The following is an 18048-nucleotide window of genomic DNA, read 5'->3' as shown; positions in this document are numbered from 1 at the left end:
TGGAAGAGAAACCCTAGGAAATCTTCAGGTAAATGTCTGAAGGTTAGGCCTTAGAACACATTTTGGAAAAGAAGTTGAACGCTAGAAAATACATGTGCATCAAAATGTGCAGCAGTTTAAGCACACATAGAGAACATTGCGTTGGGTTTGTCATAGTTCTATGTTAGCATATTCAGCTTTTGCATTGTTTTCTATTTAAAAAAAAGGTGGGGGTGTTAATTCCTACTGGTTTTCTTTTAAAGAGTAAAAAAAAAAAAAAAGAAAGAGGATGTGGCTCCATGGTAAAACATTTATTTGCCTGGCACGCACCAGGCCTTAGTTTCCATCTCTAGCACTGCAAAAACAAAGACTTATCTCCAGTTTCTCTAAATAAACAAATGCATAGACTTATACAACTTATACAAAGAAAGAACCCTGGCGCTTGACATCTGGTAGGATAATGTGAGGAACCCTGTAGATTAGTCCCCAGTGAAAGTGGTGTCAAATGCAAAGCTTCCAGGAATGCCCTGAGGTTAGAGAGCAACTGAAGAAACACTAGGAAAATCTATGTAAATTAGGTAAAAGGGAGAAAGTTCATGGCATTTGAAATAAAGCTACTCAACAGTTCCCTTTCCTCAGTTCAGTGAAGCTGGCGACTCCCCAGCCCAAAACACAAGACTCCCTCTGCCTCAAGCTCACAGAGAGAGCTTTCCTCTTGGGAAGTGCAAACTTCACTTTCTCATCCATTCCCAACTACCCAGGACTGTGCCTTAAATCTGGGAGATGGACTGAGAGGTGAAAGCTCTCCTCTTCCAACAAGTCTGCACTTATTAACGGAGGCTCACCCTTGAGTGTAACATGCTTGCCTGAGCTTAGTGGTAAAGCGTGTATTTAGCAAGTACAAGGCCTACAGAAAACAACATCCAGCAGGGTAAGGAAAAAAATGAAAACTCACATGAGAATATAATAAAACATTACATACTTACAAACTTATGACAACTATTTATTAATGGGGAAAACTGAATTAAGCTATTTTTGCCCCAAATTTTTTTAAAAATTTAGTGTTTCCCATAAGAAAGCTGGAATATATAAAATAGGTAAGAGAAGGCAGTAGAAAAATTTCAAGAATTAAACTCATTTTCCAGTGGCCCATTAATCACAATTAAACTGTATAATAATGAAAACAACCTGCATCAAATTCAAATAATAAATATAATAAATAATCAAATAACAAATATACATCAAATTCACACACAGACCCAACATGCTTCAAATGGAAAAAGAAAACATTTATTAGCTGACTTAAAAATAAAAACACTACTATTAAATTATTTACTGGGTACTTACAGAATGCTCTCACCCCAGTGCTAATCTGCGAAAGGAAAAGTCCATGGTCTACAGATTCACTTTAATGATAAATGTGGGAAAGTGATAAAATGATAAATGCCTTTACAATTTTATATAATTTTTCTGTGCTGGGGATTTTCTTCAGCATTACACACAAAACTAACTTCCACTAGAGCTTTCCATATTATATTTATAGAATTTCCCTACAGTGTGACTTTTCACAGGACTCAAAATATTTGCTAAATTGAAAACTTTTCTGTGGTTTTAAAAATTAGGATTTCAATTCACTGTGTATATTTTTCAAATATTTAATATTACTTTTAAATATTCTCTTTCAATACACTATTATCTCAATGTAAAGAACCTAAAAGGGAAAAATTTTGTTTTCAAAGAATCAGATAACCTTTGGATTCATACTGAAAATACTACCTCTGTTCAGTTTGAATTCACTCTGTATTCTTATATATTTTGGTCAGAATGTGGGATCACTGGAGGCTTTTCTACAACATTTACATATGCCTTTGAACTAAACTAGAAGGATGGAGGGATTCTAATACCCTGACATTCATAAGGTATCTCACCATTATGCATTCTCTTGTATGCTCAAGTTTTATGTGATGAATAAAAGTTTTCCCACATGGTTTCTCTCTCCTATAAATGTGAAAGTGAGAAATAAGAATGCTTTCCCACATTTATTACATTCATAAGGTTGCTTTCTAGTATGAGCTCTTATCTGTATCAGAAAGTGAAACTAAGGACTTTATCACATTTTTTACCTTCCTAGGGCTTTTTGCCAGGACTTTATCACATTTTTTACCTTCCTAGGGCTTTTTGCCATGTTTCCAAAGGAACTAGAAAACTGAAGGTTTCACTTTGCTTTTTATTCATAGGTTTTCTCCAGCATGAGCCCTTTCATGCATTCCAAAAAAGCTTTTGATGGTCTAAGGCCAGTCCACATTCATTGCATTCACAGGGTTTCTCTCCAATGCAAATTCTTTTCTGTATTTGAAATGAACTAGGACAATAAAAGGTTTTCTTGGACACCTTACATTTATACTGTCAGTCTACAGTGTGTGTGATTATTTGTCCTCAAATACCTGAAGAAATGAAGGCTTTCCCATACTCTTTAGTCACAGAATTCTACACAACGTGCGCACTTTCATGCCTTAGAACTGCACTGGGAAAGCCAAAGGCTTTCCCACAAAATTTACATTTATAAGGTCCAACTCCAGTGTGCCTTATCATGTGTCCTTGAAGCCCTGAAAGAGAAATGTAGGCTTTCCCACACTGCTTACATTCATAGGGTTTCTCTCCTGTGTGACTCCTTTCATGTTTTCGAACTGAAGTTGAACAAATGAAGGCCTTGCCACAATGTTTACATGGATAAGGTTTCTCTCCAGTGTGAGTTCTTTCATGTTTTCTAAGTGCACTGGGAGAGTTAAAGGCTTTTCCACATTCCTTACATTTATAAGGTCCACCTCCAGTGTGCCTTATCATGTGTCCTTGAAGGCCTGAGAGTGAACTAAAAGTTTTCCCACACTCCTTACATTTATAGGGTTTCTCTCCAGTGTGAGTTCTTTGATGTCTTCGAACTGAAGCCAAACAGCTGAAGGCCTTCCCACACTGCTTACACTGATACGGCTTCTCTCCAGTGTGAGTCCTCTCGTGTACTCTAAGTGAACTGGGATACTGAAAGCCTTTTCCACACATGTTGCATTTATGCGGTCCACCTCCAGCATGTGTTAGCATATACCCGCCAAGGTTGCTGAGGGAAATGAAGGTTTTCTCAGGCTCCTGAGATGCGTAAGGTTTTTCTCCAATATGACTGCTGTCATCAATTTGGAAAGAGTAGCAGTAACTTGAGGTTTTCTCACATTGCTTACATTTATATGGCTTTCCTTCATATTCCTGATACTCATATACTTCCTGTCCAGTGTGAGATCTGATGGGACTATTAAGGGATGCATGAGGCATGAAGACTATTCCACACACACTACATTCATATGATTTTACTCCAGTTGGAATTTTCTTGTTCAGATTACGATCTGGAATCTGGGTGAAGATTTCTCCACATTGACTACTTTCTCCATTTTCACTGAGTCTCTCTATAATATGATGGCTGTTAAAAAATAAATAACATATTAACTATTAACAAGTTTATCCTTTCACATCTTTTTTTTTTTTTTTTTTTGCAGTACTGGGGATTGAATTCAGGGCCTTGTGCTTGCAAGGCAAGCACTCTACCAGTTGAGCTATCTCTCCAGCCCTCACATCTTTGATATGTATTAAAGTCACACTTTTTTTTTTTTTGGTAACAGGGACTGAACCCAGAGGCACTTAAGTACTGAGCCACATCCCCAGCCCTTTTTAAATTTTGAGACAAGGTCTCCCTAAATTTCTTAGGGTTTTGCTAAGTTGCTAAGGCTGGCTTTGAACTTTCAATCCTCTTGCCTCAGTCCCCTGAGCCACTGGGATTACATAAACTGACATTTTTATTGTTATCAGGGAAAGTGTGGATTTTCTGCCCTGTCTGAATTGCCTGAAAGTGAACAGATTGAATGCTCTGCAAGAGAGCTTAACCTCATCTACTGAACAGCGATATTCAGTGACATTTGCAGACTCTAATAAGGGTTTCCTGTTTTTAACATTGAACGTCCCATTTGAATACATATATAGGTGACATATTTCTGAATAAATAAATTTAGAGGGGAGCTTATTTACTTACTTACATTAAAAAACTTCATAACATACTAAGGGCTTTGGAAAATTGCTTTCTCTTTTCATTGTAAATTACCTTAAATTTCTCCCCTGATTTCTGTACCAATCTTCAATGTTCTGGTCCCATTTTTCCCCTATAAAGTAGAGCCAGAAAAATCATTATGAATTGTTACAACTTTTAGAAAATGTCAGAATCATGAATTGTTACAACTTAAAAGGAAACATTATATTAGACTCCAAGTTTCTGACCAGCTGCAACCATGCAGTTTATTTACCACAGCATTTCCTTTCCATATTTCAAATTATGGAACATCACTGATGGGCAAGAAACGTTTGTTCTTTAATTGCGTAAGTAAACAAAAGTTGTCATCCTTACCTATAGAGGTCAAGTTCATAAAGATTTCCCCCACAACATCTCTGTAGAGTTCCCGCTGGGCATGATCCAGCATAGCCCATTCCTCCACGGTGAAGTTCACAACCACATCCTCAAAGGTCACTGAGTCCTGCAACATCCCAGACATGTTTACAGAGGAAAGGTGAAATATAGTAAAGAAGGGCTGCATTTAATTCATAAGAAGCTCATATATAAGTTGAGTGCAGTGGTGCACGCCTATAATCCCAGCAGCTCAGGAGGCTGAGGCAGGAGGACTGCAAGTTCAAAGACAGCCTCAGCAACTTAGCCAAGACCCTTTATCCAAATAAAAAGTAAAAAGGGCTGGAGATGTGGCTCAGTGCTTAAGTACCTCTGTGTTCAATCCCTGGTACAAAAAAAAAAAAAAGTTGTTCACATATAATTCTGTGGTCTCCAAACATTTATGGTAAGCAAATGTGGGCATCAGAATTTTTCCTACTTCAAGATAGTAGAATCCATGAGACCCTCAATATCTCACACATAATTTTTTTTTTTTTTTTTTTTTTTTTTTTTTTTGTGGTACTGGGGATCGAACTCAGGGCCTGGTGCTTGTAAGGCAAGCACTCTACCAGTTGAGCTATCTCCCCAGCCCCAGAATTTTAATCCCAGTACCAAGAATACAAAGAATTGATCTGTTTACAATGTGGTCAGAGTATAAGCTTTACTGCTTTCTAATGGCAGTTCCAGAATCTTGGAGAAATAAGAGATACTATACAAAAAATCAAATTTTAGGACCATCAGTCCTTATGAGAAAAATTCTTCCACTACTTTCTTTATTACCTACCATATTGCACAGCACTGCAGTGATGACCAGGGTCATGTCTTCTGCCTTTAATGAATATACAATGAAGTGGAAGTTTTTTCTTCTTTTCCTGTCACCAAACATGAGGGGCCCAAAAGCCTGTTGAAACCCAACTTGTAGCCAGGTCCAGCTGAACATACTTTCCTAAAGGACTCCAGGCTGTCAGTCAGTCAGATGTGACTAGCTCAATAAAAACACTCGTCCAGCTGGGCACCATGATGCATGCCTGTAATCCCAGTGACTTGGCAAGATGAGGAAGGAGGATTTTGAGTTCAAAGTCAGCCTCAGCAATTTAGCAAGGCCCTAAGCAACTCAGTGAGACCCTGTCTCTAAATAAAATACAAAAATGGGCTGGGGATGTAGCTCAGTGGTTAAGTGCCCCTAAGATCAATCCCCAGTACCGAAAGTCAGACAGATAGCTCGACAGATAAGATAGATTAATTCCTTCACAGAGGCTGAGGAGAGAGAATTCTGAGTTTGAGACCAGCCTGAGTCACACAGCAAGATTGTCTTCTGAATAAATAATATTCCTCTGCACAAGAATTAATTTAATACAGACTCAGTGTTTCCATTTACTCTCTGTCCCATTTTACTGAGCAGGGAGTTATTTGGCAGAGTGAAGGTTGGAGTATGAAAGCAGTGTGACACAAAATCCCTGCACTCGGAACACACTGCCTCCAGAACATCCAAAACTCCAGAAAATGTTGTGGGTGCTGACAGGGTCAATGGCTACTCATGTCAGGCCCTGTTTTCAAGAATTTAACCGGGGTATTAGGGCCCTGGTATTATATGAGGCAATGGCCCACTTTTTCTGAGTTCATTTTTTTTTCAGTATTTGTATGCTCTCAATGAATGCCAAATGGGTGTTCCCAGAAAAGGATGACTTCATGACTTTAACATAACATCAGCCTGTGTTCCTGGAGAAAGGTCAGTGCAGTTCACACCTTTCCTGAAGAGACTGTGATGACAAGGCTCTGAGGTTCCTGAGGGCAACTGGGTAAAGGTGTTCCACACCGCTCCAAAGACAAGGGCAAACTGCAGCTAGAAGGCTGCTGCAGTGGGCAGTGAACGGACGGAACCAACCAGCTCTGTGACAGCAGAATATTTACAGGTTGCTGACTGCAGAGAGTCAGGGATTTCTGTAATGTTGGCTAAGTAGTAGACCAACTTGAGTTCAATCCCTAGTACCAGGGTGGAAAAAAAAAAAAAAAATATATATATATATATATAATAGCACACACACACGCATACACACACACACACACACACACACACACACTATTCATAATAGTACCTATACTGGGTATAGGGCTTAACAGCGGAACCCCAATATCAAGGCTCAGTGTCCACTGTGAGGTGCCAATCATCCATTCCAGGTTTAAAGCCAAAACAGATTTTGAATAATGCTCTTCAATCCTTCAGAGGTGCACACAACTTACAATGGGTCATGCTAAGACATTTAACCAGAGGATAAACGTCTGGGAGATCTGATTTTGGCAAGGCTTTTTTTAAGTGCTGAAGACCTAATTTCATTTATTTCTTATTGCTTTAGAGTTTCTACTTCCCATGGGGTATTTTAGGACAATGGCTGCTATGACCATGTGGAATTCAGGCAAGATCATAGGGTTTTTTTTCTTCTTTTTAATTTTTAGTTGTAGATGACACAATACCTTTATTTTAGGATGGAACCCAGTGCCCCACGCATGCAAGTCAAGTGCTTTACCACTGAGCTACAACCCCAGTCCAAGACCATAGTTCTTAAGGGGAGGAATCCGGTTTCTCCTATTTTATATCCATTACTCTACTAAGATTATAGAGTATATGTAATGTAATACAAAGCTGCTCCCCCACCCTTTCCGTTGCATCACAACCTAGCTTGTCAGTCTGAAAGCTGCTCTCCTCACCCTTTGCGCAGCAGCCATTTCCCCGCCTCCCAACTACTTGTCAGTCTGTGAACATCCTAGCTAGTTATTGGTTCATCAGTCAGCTTACAAATATCCTTCTCCATTATTGGTCCCCTGTTAGCCCAGCGAAGTTCAACTGCTTAAGGATAGCTTCCCCGCCATCTTTTCTCGTTCTTTTTCTCTCCTACTCTCTTTCTTTCTCTCTCCTCCTCACTTTTCCACTCTCTCTAGCCCGCACCCTTTCTCTTTTCCTCTCATTTTCTCTCTTACCCTGCAGGGAGACACTTTGTTTGCTTAATCAACTCCCTTATGTGATTTCCCGTGTCCGGCGTTGTTTTCATGGGTTTCTTACAGTATACCTTGCTTAAAGGTAATGGGATCCCTAGATATAACTGTAATCACATAAAGGATTGCTAGTTAGTGCATATAGCAGGTTATTAATTCAGAACCTACCTTGCAGAGGAAAAATAACCAATCAGGCTATTTTATCTATTTTGTTGTATAAATACTTGGAAGTATATTTTGGATTTCCAATTCAGTCATATTGTTTCCCTATGTTTTTCTCTTGTTCCTTTTCTCTCTTCCTTCCCTTGCTAGCTGTATTTTCTATGCTGGAGTGAACTCTGGGCCTCAAGCATACTAAGCACATGCTCTGCCACTAAGCACTTATCCCCTTATCCCCAGTTCCTGGTTTGAGTCTCTTGAGACACAGTGGAGAGGGGAAAGGGACTGTCCTGTCTTCCTAAGATTCATGAATGTCCCCCAATCACCACAGAGCCTCATATTGGCATCACCAGAATTTTAGGTCTCCATTGTGGTAATATTTATAAGGTTAAGGGCTTCATGCTGAACCTGCACCTGAATTAACACCCCTCTGCTGTGCCACAGGGGTATCTGGGTGTTGTCCCCTATAATATCAAGAATTGGGACACCTGCTATGAAAGCAGCACAGGAGCTGCAGCAGCAAAAGTACTTAAAAGGCCTGGTGAGCCTTCGGCAGTTAGAATGCTGAACTTGGCCTGCTATCTAGTAGGACCCCCACCCCTTCTCTTCCCCTATTTAAATAAAGGCTCCATGTGGAGTGGGTGGGGGGAGGTCCTCAGATGCCACCTTTTGCACAGGAAAGATTTCCACTCTTACTACTCCCACCCCATACCAAGGCCACACTAGCTTTCATTCTAAACACTCAGGACCGGGCCAAGACATCACCCAAGATAAACTGAAGGAGGGCTCTAATCCAATACTCCTGTTCCCAAATGCCAATGTCTTATCAAAACTGCCAAATCAAGTTGGGGATGTGGTTCTGTGGTTTGCCTAGCATGTATGAAGCCCCGACTTTCATCCCCAGCATCAAAAAATAAATAAATAAATAAATAAATAAATAAATGGAAAAATACAAAATTCTATCTACTTAGTCAGCTTCACGTAGAACCCAGGTTTGAGAGGACTCAGCAATTCTACCCAGAGCAGCACAACTCACAGTACACTCCCCCATAAGCAGTACATTGCTGAAAGTCAGTAATTCAAGCCTCTGGACAGAGCAGGGTGTGTAATGGCTTGAGAGGAAAAGAGCAGTCTGGCCTGCAGTTTAATTGTGGTTGGAGCTGGGTGGGAGCTCCAGGGGCTAAGCCAGAGAAGGGAGTGCCAAGCTTTATGGGCAGTTGGTCCAGGTGTGGGCCCAAGGGAAGAGGAAATACACAGGCTTTAGTTCTCAGCAGTTACACATCAGAAACTGGAATCTGGTCAGATGCAATGGCATATGCCTGTAACCACAGCTACTCCAGAAGCTGACACAGGAGGATCACAAGTTCAAGGCCACGCTGGGCAGCTGGGTATGACCCTGTTGCAAAATAAAAAGTGTTGGGGATGCAGCTTAGTGTGCAAGGCCCAGGGATCAATTCCCAATACTGCAAAACAAGCAAACCAAAACAAACAAACACAACAAAACACTGGAGTCTGAATACTCATTACAATGAAGAACACAGACAAGAAAAATATGCATTCTCAACTGCTTATTTTTATGTAAACAACACTGAGAAACTGCCCAAGGAATTAACAAAAGGGCTTTTGTTGGGAAGGTTGGACCAAGAGCCCTGGAGTGGACCAGGATATGCAGTAGTGAGTCATCTTAGTCAGACTCCCTCGAGGGTTTTATAAATCTTCCTGCAATTTTTTTTTTTTTTTTGTAAATTAAGATAAATTCATATACACAATGCTTTACTGTTTGATACTCTCTCTTCTTTTTTTCTATTTTATTTTGCAGTGTTCGGAAGGAACCCAGGGCTTCCCACATGCTAGGCAAGCTCTCTACCCCTGAGTTACACCTCCAAACCAATACTCTTTAACTATCTACTTTGGCTTCTAAAACTTACATTTAATTAATTTACTTTGATATTTCTATATAGGTAACCATTATAAGATCTCATTCCTTACACATCCTGGTGAGGAATGTGGGAAAACAAATTCCTAAGAAGTGAAACTTTGGAATCTCTAACTAGGTGCCAAGTAGGATCACACCTCTTGCTTCCCTTTATATGTGGGGTACAGCTTAGGAATGAATAGCATATTACAATTCATTAGCGGTTTGACCTTCATTAAATTAGATTTCTTTTTTTTTTTTTTTTTTGGTGCTATTGGAGACCAGACCCAGAGCCCTGAGTAGGCTAGGCAAGTGCTCTAATGCTGAGCCACATCCTCAGCCCCAAAAATTAAGCTAAAGGAAAAAATGCACCTGAAAACTTAAAATACCCATCCATCACTGAATTTCCCATGCCTAAAAGTAACAAAAACTGTATTGTTCCAGAATTTGTTTAAAAACCATCATGTCTCTCAATCTATAGATTCAAACAAGAAATTAAAATTTACACATAACAGAGGGAATAAAATTACAAAGTTTACAGAACCTAATTTAAAAGAAAGTAATATCCCATGAAGGAATCAAAGCAAACATATAAATGCAAAACTGAATCTGCTCAGATAAGCAAACTGTTTCCCCACCTTTCATAAGGAAAATCCACATACTGAACATTCCTGAGGCTGGGGGTGAAGCTTTCATAATTGAAATATAATGCCTAACATGGGTCAATTACCGGAGATGGAGGGCAGTCACAGGAATGGAGTCCTCTCCCTGGATGGCAAGGAAATGCCTCCCACCCCTCATGAGCCTCTGTTCTCATAAGTGAGGAAACTCACAGTTGGATTCAGTTTCAGATTTGAATCAAATGTATTCCAAATTATGAGCAGTTTTCCAAGACACAGAAACCCTGAGCTTCACTGATTTTCCCAATATGCACCAAATCTTTGGATATGAAATTCAAAAGGCTCTACATAGAGATCCACGAATCAGTCTCTGTCACCCAACATGCATGTAAACCCGTTTCCCACCTTTACTCAGTACAAAGGGCTCTTTCCTAGGTAGGTCTGAGCAGGCAGGACACCTGCCAGGGGAAGATCCCCAGGAAAAACCAACTTGATCTTCATTACTTCCCTCTAAGGGCTCAAGGGTAGCCTTAGCTCAGTGTCACTGGCCTTGGGCTTCTGCCCCTGAGTCAGCTTTAAACTACCACTGATAATTTAGTTAACTTTATAAAGAAAAGAGGTTAATTTAACTCATAGTTCTGGAGGTCACCATTGATTTTTTTCATGGATATGATGCTGGGGGTGGAACCCAGGGCCTTGCCCATGCAAGGTACACACTCTGCCACTGAGCTACACCTTTCCTCCTCCACTGATATTTTAAATGACACAAAGCCAGTGTTTGAAGAAGTCAGCAAAATTACTCAAACCTACTATTCATGGGAAGAAAATTGTAATGTATATTTGCTAACCCAGCAAGAAAACTCAGGAGTTTCTGGGGTTTTTTTTTTTTCCCCCTAGAAAACTCATTAACACTTGTTCACAGTAGGAAATTGTTTTGTAAATAATTAATGATATTTGAAGAGGTCTGCCTGGGCAACTTAGCAATACTGTCTCAAAAAAAGTAAAAAGGTCTGTAGCTCTGTGGTAGAGCTCTTCCACACACAGGACTTCAGTAAGATCCCTGGCACTACAAGAAAAATAAAAATAAAATAAAGATGGAGCCAGGTGTGGTAGCACACACCTATAATTCCAGCTGCTGGAGCAGAAGGATCACAAGTTCGAGGTCAGCCTCAGCAATTTAGTGAGACCCTGTTTCAAAACTAAAAAAAAAAAAAAATTTAAAGGGCTGGGGATGTAGTGGTAAAACACCCCTGGATTCAATCCCAAGTACCAAAAAAAATATAAAAAATGATGGAATATAACAGGCTCTGGTAATTGGAGAAAAAATAGAATGTAATCTAGGGCTCTTTTGTTTCGTTTTCTGAAATTCATGTCTTTCTTGACTCTATGGAAATATTTTGTATTGTCTTTCAGTCTCTACTGATTAACTACTATGGACATTTACAAAACACTGAATTCATCCTTTCAAGATGACACACCTAAGGGAGGGTCAGGGTTGACCTGAAGCTGTACTTTTAAAAGCAGATCAACCTGGAAGATTTCCAAAGAGGAACCTCAATCCAAAGGAGTTCCCTCGCCTGTTCATGCCCAGTAGAGATGACAGAGAAGAGGCATGCTTTTTGAGAGACCTCAGAACCAAGTGGTTACTCTCCTGCTTTCCTCTCAGGTAAAATACTAACAAAGTCTTTACATACAGGCATCCATAGTACTATGCAAAAATTGTAATTAAAACATCGTGTGCATTTAAAACGTAGAAAGGGCAAATAGTTGAACGCTGGGCTGTGAATGAGAGAGGGAAGTTACCATCTGGAAACATGGAAAGGGCACTGGAAATTCAGGGGTTTACTGCCAGCCCTAGGAAGGCTTGGGTGGGATTAGGGTCCTTAAAAAATTTGAGACCTTCCCTACATCTGGAAAAATCAGGGGCAAAAGGGTCCCCTTTCGAGAGAGCGCAGGGACTGAAGCCCCACACACGCACCCCATCTCCTCCACGGCAAGAACCCCACACACCGAGTCGGAGCCTCCTGTGACTCTCCGCCGTCACCCCACAGTCTGGGGAGGCGCGGAGCTGCCCAGAGAGGCTCCCAGAAAGTTAAGTGGCGGTGCAGGGACAGGACAGGACGCTGGGGTCGTAGGGGACCAAGGGCCGAGCGGCCAGCGGCAGACTCGACAGCGAACTCTGAGCGGGCGCCCGGAGGCCCGCCATTTCCTGAAGGTTCCGACAGCCAGCCCGACTCCGGACGCCCGGCCCCCACACTCACCATTTCCGGCTTCCGGGGCGTCCTGACCGACGTCTTCCCACGGCTACCGGAGCCCCAGGTCACCAGGTTACTGCGGGTGGAGGCTGCCGGCAGAGGAACCTAAGGTGGAGACTGGCCGGAAAGACCCTTCACAAGCGCCGACAGACTAAGGACCAAAGCCGGGGCGACGTTGCGTAGCGACTCCCCGCCCCTCCCAGAGGCGCGTCTGATTGGACAATTACTAAGGCCACGCCCCTTCGGCCTAAGTGACGTAGTAGGCGAACCTCTCGTGACCGAGCTGCCTGCCTACGTTCCCAGCGGTCACCGCCAGTCTCTTCCCACCCCCGTGGGGCAAGGAAGGAACCCTGAGCTTCGGCCCCTTAAGCAGGCGCTCCACCCCTGAGCCACACCTCAGCCCTAACCTGTTGGCATGTAAGAATTTGTTCCTATCCCAGAAAGAAGATTGGCACCGCGTGGGCAAGGAGTTCCAGGCTGTTTTCACTTGGAGCGACCCTCTTGTGCAAAGCAAGAGGAGAATGGGCCCAGACTAGGCCAGAACAGAAAGAAGAGTCAGCTTTTCTCCACGGGGTCAGGGGCTTGGCATTAAGGCATGAAGGCCACTCAAGGAACTGTGATCCTCTTTTAGGATCACTTAGACTCACTCTCACAGACACTTAAAAGTGACGTCAGCATATATAATAAAGAGTCAGCCTCCAGTGTGATCTTGACCGTTGCCAGCGTTGAGGCCTAAACCATCCCTTCCTCACCCTGCACATCTGGCACTTTGATTCTGGCAGGAAGTGTGAACTTTGCTGCCCAAGTCTGGGATCAGGAACTCTTCTCAACCAACTGCCACCTATAAGGTATGTGCATTAAAATTGTCAGGTGTGTTTACTCCAGAAGGGTATTTTAGATCATTCTTCCCATGTGCCCCTATAAAACTTTGTAAAATGTTAGGGTACCTCTAAGGTAATTGAATTCCTACTCTCTTGGATAGATACTAGGAAAGCAAAAACATAAATTCAGAATGAATCTGAAAAATCAACACATAGGATCGAAACTAAAATACCAGGCCTGGTGACGCAGGCCTGGTAATCCCAGCGATTTAGGAGACTGAGGCAAGAGGATCACGAGTTTCAGACCAGCCTTGGCAACTTGCCAAGACCCTGTCTCAAAAATAAAAGTGGGGCTGGGGTATAGCTCAGTTGGTAGAGTGCTTGCCTCACATGCACAAGGCCCTGGGTTCAATCCCCAGCATGCATAAATAAATAAATAAATTCAATCAATCAATCAATCAATGGTTGGAGATGCAGCTGAGTGGTAAAGTACCCCTGGGCTCAATCCCCAGTACTGCCCACCCCCCAAAACAGAATGTCAGCTTCAAGGAGACAAGGATGAAACCAAGGGGAAACAGGAATAAATCCTCAAGCTTCACTTGCTTTTAGCTAGTGCTTTTATCACCAATTTTATAGGTCAGGTAAGAAGCATTAACTTTGCTATAAATAACACCTCTGTCATATGGGTCATCAGGGTAAATGTATTGTTTTTCAGGCTACTTTTTTCAATTTCAAACCTGTTGAAACCAATGACCTTTCACTTGGGCCTGCCAACCTGTCTGATGGGTGGTCTTTTTGAGGTTCTAGGCCCAAAACTTGAATCTCAGAGCATATTAATGCCAACATTTTAAGAATATGTGTCCTATGAAAGCCATAAAATTTGGTTATGCATGTGTGACTGTTACCAGAGCTTTAAGGCAAAGACCCCAGCACTGGGGGTCCCAGTGGACAGTTGATTCTGACACCCATCCCAAGATTCCAGTCAAAGATACAAGCAGTGGTGAAGGCAGGAAAAGGACTTTAATCAGTATAGCTATACCAGGAAGACAAGGGGACTTGCATCTTCAACCCTGTCTTCAAGACTACTGACATGAACTCCCATATTATACAGATGGGGGAGGCCAGAAGTATGCATGATCAAGTGTAGTTTTGGTCAAACTACAGTCTGGTTGATCACTATTTCAGGATTGGTCAGAGGGGCCTTGTCTGGGATAAGAAAATTGCTATTGCTGGGGAGTAGTTTCAAGTCTTGTCATAGGAGATTTATTCATCAGACCTACCTAGAATCAACATGACCACGGGAGAAAATGACACTGAGCAAAGGAAACAGATTCAAAACGGAGGCAGAGATGCCACTTTTTTAACTGTTTTTAGTTACCCATGAGGCATCTGCAAGCATCTTCAGGGCCAAGTGAAGTACTTTTAGCAAAAGCAACCTCTCAGTCCTTGTTGAAATACTGCTGATTACTTCAGTTTTCCCTGCCTCTGATCACCTTTCCCTCTACCTCAGACCACCAAGTTTTATTTATTGTTTTGGTACCAGGGATTGAACTCAGGGGTGCTTAACCACTGAGCCACATCCCTAGCCCCTTTAATTTTTTATTTTGAGACAGGGTCTCAAGTTGCTGAGGCTGGCTTTGAACTTGTGATTCTCCTGCCTCAGCCTGGGATTATAGATGTGTGCCACAGTGCCCTGCCACCCTGCTTCTTTATCCCATAAATACCCCTAAGCCTTATCTTTGGGGAGGTGCATTTGAGACTTAGGTCCAGGGACCTCACACACTATGCTCCTTTAAAGATGCAGGGCTGCTGGCTGAACTGCCCAGAGAGGGGCTCAGTGCCATGCCAAGTTGCCAAGCAGGGATGGAACAGGACGCGGTGTTAGAGGAGACCAGGATCCCACATGGCCTTTTCCAACCAGCCTTCACTCCCTAGCTCAGGATGCTGGCTCCTCGTTTACCATTTCCTTTCTTTTGGGGTCTCCTGGAATCTGCCCACAGGATCCCATGACCCATACAAGTCACAGCATCTAGACACCAGGTCACAGTGTGCTTACAGAATTCCAGATTTAAGAGTCCAATGGAGAGATTCCTGGCCTCAGAACAGGAAAGACCAAGCCAGGTCAGCCAGACTGGACCAGGAGAGCTTGGTGTCTGGCAGGGGGCAGGAATTTTTATTTTTTTAATTATTTATTTTGAAATAGGGTCTCTCTATATTGCCCAGGCTGGCCCTGAATTACTGGGCTCAAGCAATCCTTCTGCTTCAGCTTCCTGAAGTGACTACAGCATGTGCCATTATAATAATTATTAAATGTATGGAAAAATTATTAAATATGCAGACTTATATGTCAGTAATATTCTATAACAATAAAAAGAGAAGAAAAACAAACATCTGAACTCAGACAAGCAGGCTGCTTCACCTAATTCACAAGGAAACCAGCACGTGGGTTAAACATATTACATATTCCAAGCTGGGAGCCAGACTGCTGAAATGAAGTCTCAGGTGGCTCATTCCCTGGCAATGAGGGAGGGACACCTAAGGGCTGAACTCTAGGAGTTTGCCTTGCCCTCTGTCTCCTCCACACTATGTAGAAATGAGCCCTTCTTCAAAGATCTTAATTTTCACCAGCAGGAAACTAACCAGGAATCAATGTCAGGTTCTGATCTATGTAAACCATCAAATTATGAACCTCTCTCCAGGAGATGCCCAAAATGAGTCTTTCTAAGTCTGACCTTCACAGATTTTCTTCATTTATATGAATGACAGTCTGATACCAGCAACTCTATAGTGCCAAAACCAAACTGACCAGAAAACAGCCCCATGGCAACCAGAGTCACAGCCTCAGAAAGGACAGATACTCCCAACTCTGCTGTGCTCTGCAGCTTAGGTCAACTCTTCTTTATAGCTGTTCTGAGCAGCTTGAGGTCATCTACAGAGGAGAGCACTTGCCCAGGAGTCACCAAGGGGAACTCCATTGTCCTTCCTTTGTAGGCTCAAGTTTGGCCTCAGTTCTGAGCCACAAGTCTCAAGCCTGTGCCCCCCACTGCAGGTCGTCCACCTGCTTCACACCAACACTGATGAGGATGAGTTCAATGACGGAGACCTTCAGTCACATTGTTTAAATAAGAAAACAGCAGAGACCCTGCTTTCCTTCTGTGCTTCTGTGTACAGTAAAGGAGGAAAACTCTAAGAAACTGACAACTAATTATTCCTTTGAGAAAAGCAAAGGTGTTAGCCAACTATTATTTTTGTATTAACAAATTCTTTTTTTTTTTTTTTTTTTTTTGGTGCTGGGGCTTGAACCCAGGGCTTTGTGCATGCAAGGCAAGCACTCTACCAACTGAGCTATCTCCCCAGCCCCTGTATTAACAAATTCTTATGGAAAACAACTAGTTAAGTGTGAACTCTTCCTTTTTCCTCTGCTTCAGTGACTCTATAATCCACGGTGAGGCATCATTTGTCCTTTCCAGATTTAAGAAAGGCCAGAGGGGCTGAGGTTGTGGCTCAGTGGTAGAGCACTTGCCTCCCATGTGTGAGGCACTGGGTTTGATCCTCAGCACTGCATATAAAGAAATGAATAAAATAAAGATCCATCAACAACTAAAAAAATAAAAATGAAATGAAGAGAAAGGCCAAATTGGACTTTTTTTAAAAATGGTGCTGGGGATTGAACCCAGGGTCTCCACACACATGCTAAGCAAGCACTCTACTACTGAACTATATACACTCCCAGCCCCAAGACTTTTGTAAAAAATAGATGAATAATGAAAAATAAAACAAGATTTTATAATATATATCTGACATATAATATAAATTTATGCTTTTAAAATGATAGAATATCAGAATATAAAAGTAGTTAATGATAAAATAAAAAATGAAAGATATCCAAAGTATCTCCTCTAAACACAGATTAATTTAGGAATAAATAACTGAAGGAAAACTTGAAAATTCATAAAATGAGGACAAACATGACTTTAAGAATAAATCAAAGAACAAATAACAGGTGAGGGTCAGGGATGCAGCTCTGTGGTAGAGTTCTGTTCTGGCCTAACATGGGCAAGGCACTAGGTTCTTGGATTCCCAGCAGTACAACAACAACAAAAAACAAACTTTGTAACTGAAGAAGCATGAGAAGTAAAATTTTACATAAGAAAAGGTAGCCTGATGTTGTATGTGCAGTATAAACACAGTGAAATAAACACATTGGCAAAATTATAAACTTAATTCCATCCATGAAATCAATGGAATATTTTAATATAGCTTCTCATTAAATAAACAAGACAATAACATTTGTTAGTGTGCAAGTTGTTTGAAGTAGTTAATAAACTATTTCTAAGAACCATGATATAAATCTTTTTTTTTCTATTTTTAGTTGTGGAGGGACACAATACCTTTATTTTATTTATTTTTATGTAATGCCGAGGATCAAACCCAGTGCCTCATACGTGTGAGGCAAGTGCTCTACCAGTGAGCCACAACCCCAGCCCATGAATATAAATCTTGTCTGAGAAAAAAATATATATTTTGTTTTTAATCACATATAATGAAACCTAGTTGAACTGGAACTGAGGTATTACATTCAGCTGCAATAGGAAACACCCAGACAGGAAGAAGGTGCTTATTCTCCCGTGAAAGGCCTGGTAAGAGCAATCACTGCACAATCAGTGCAGCAGAGGAACCATCTCTGTTTTAGTCAGCTCTGCACTGCTGTGACCCACATACCCAACAAGAATGACTCAAGAGGGAAAGTTTATTTTGACTCACGGTTTCAGAGGTTCAGTCCATGGTTAATCAGCTCCATAGCTCTGGGCCTGAGGTGAGGCAGAACATC

General features: G+C 41.7%; 2 protein-coding genes across 9 annotated transcripts in view; both read right to left on the bottom strand.

The window, feature by feature from the left end:
- Positions 1 to 1247: 1247 nt before the first annotated feature.
- On the bottom strand, positions 1248 to 18025 carry LOC124969294 (zinc finger protein 564-like). 8 transcript variants are annotated; one of them, XM_047532179.1, is made up of 5 exons: positions 17982 to 17992; positions 5241 to 5328; positions 4421 to 4547; positions 4121 to 4178; positions 1248 to 3445 (listed from the first exon to the last, which is right to left on the bottom strand). In XM_047532179.1, exons 2-5 carry the CDS (start codon positions 5274 to 5276, stop codon positions 2467 to 2469), a joined length of 1200 nt encoding a protein of 399 aa, XP_047388135.1. In that variant the 5' UTR covers positions 5277 to 5328; positions 17982 to 17992; the 3' UTR covers positions 1248 to 2466. The 8 variants fall into 8 exon arrangements, with proteins under 8 accessions (XP_047388135.1, XP_047388132.1, XP_047388134.1 ...); XM_047532176.1 differs by lacking the exon at positions 17982 to 17992 and adding an exon at positions 12403 to 13485 and having other exon boundaries at positions 5241 to 6439; XM_047532178.1 differs by lacking the exon at positions 17982 to 17992 and adding an exon at positions 12403 to 13485.
- LOC124969295 (tigger transposable element-derived protein 1-like) overlaps positions 18009 to 18048 on the bottom strand; it is a 32842-nt gene continuing 32802 nt past the window's right edge. The window contains exon 11 of the mRNA XM_047532186.1: positions 18009 to 18028. The gene's annotated coding sequence lies outside the window, so the exon portion shown is untranslated. The remainder of the gene's footprint in view (positions 18029 to 18048) is intronic.

This window comes from Sciurus carolinensis, chromosome 17 (assembly GCF_902686445.1).
Source record: "Sciurus carolinensis chromosome 17, mSciCar1.2, whole genome shotgun sequence".
In the NCBI taxonomy this organism is placed as follows: Eukaryota; Metazoa; Chordata; class Mammalia; order Rodentia; family Sciuridae; genus Sciurus; species Sciurus carolinensis.
Note: the sequence above shows the minus strand (reverse complement) of the source record. Positions and strands in the feature narration are given on the sequence as shown.

Bases quoted from the DNA above. Each gene is read 5' to 3' on its own strand.
- LOC124969294 (XM_047532176.1), bottom strand. From the start codon at position 5,396: ATGTTCAGCTGGACCTGGCTACAAGTTGGGTTTCAACAGGCTTTTGGG. The intron at 4,548-5,240 runs GTAGGTAATAAA...GGGATGTTGCAG, and splicing joins CTGCAGTGCTGTGCAATATG to GACTCAGTGACCTTTGAGGA. The intron at 3,446-4,120 runs GTAATTTACAAT...ATTTTTTAACAG, and splicing joins AATCAGGGGAGAAATTTAAG to CCATCATATTATAGAGAGAC.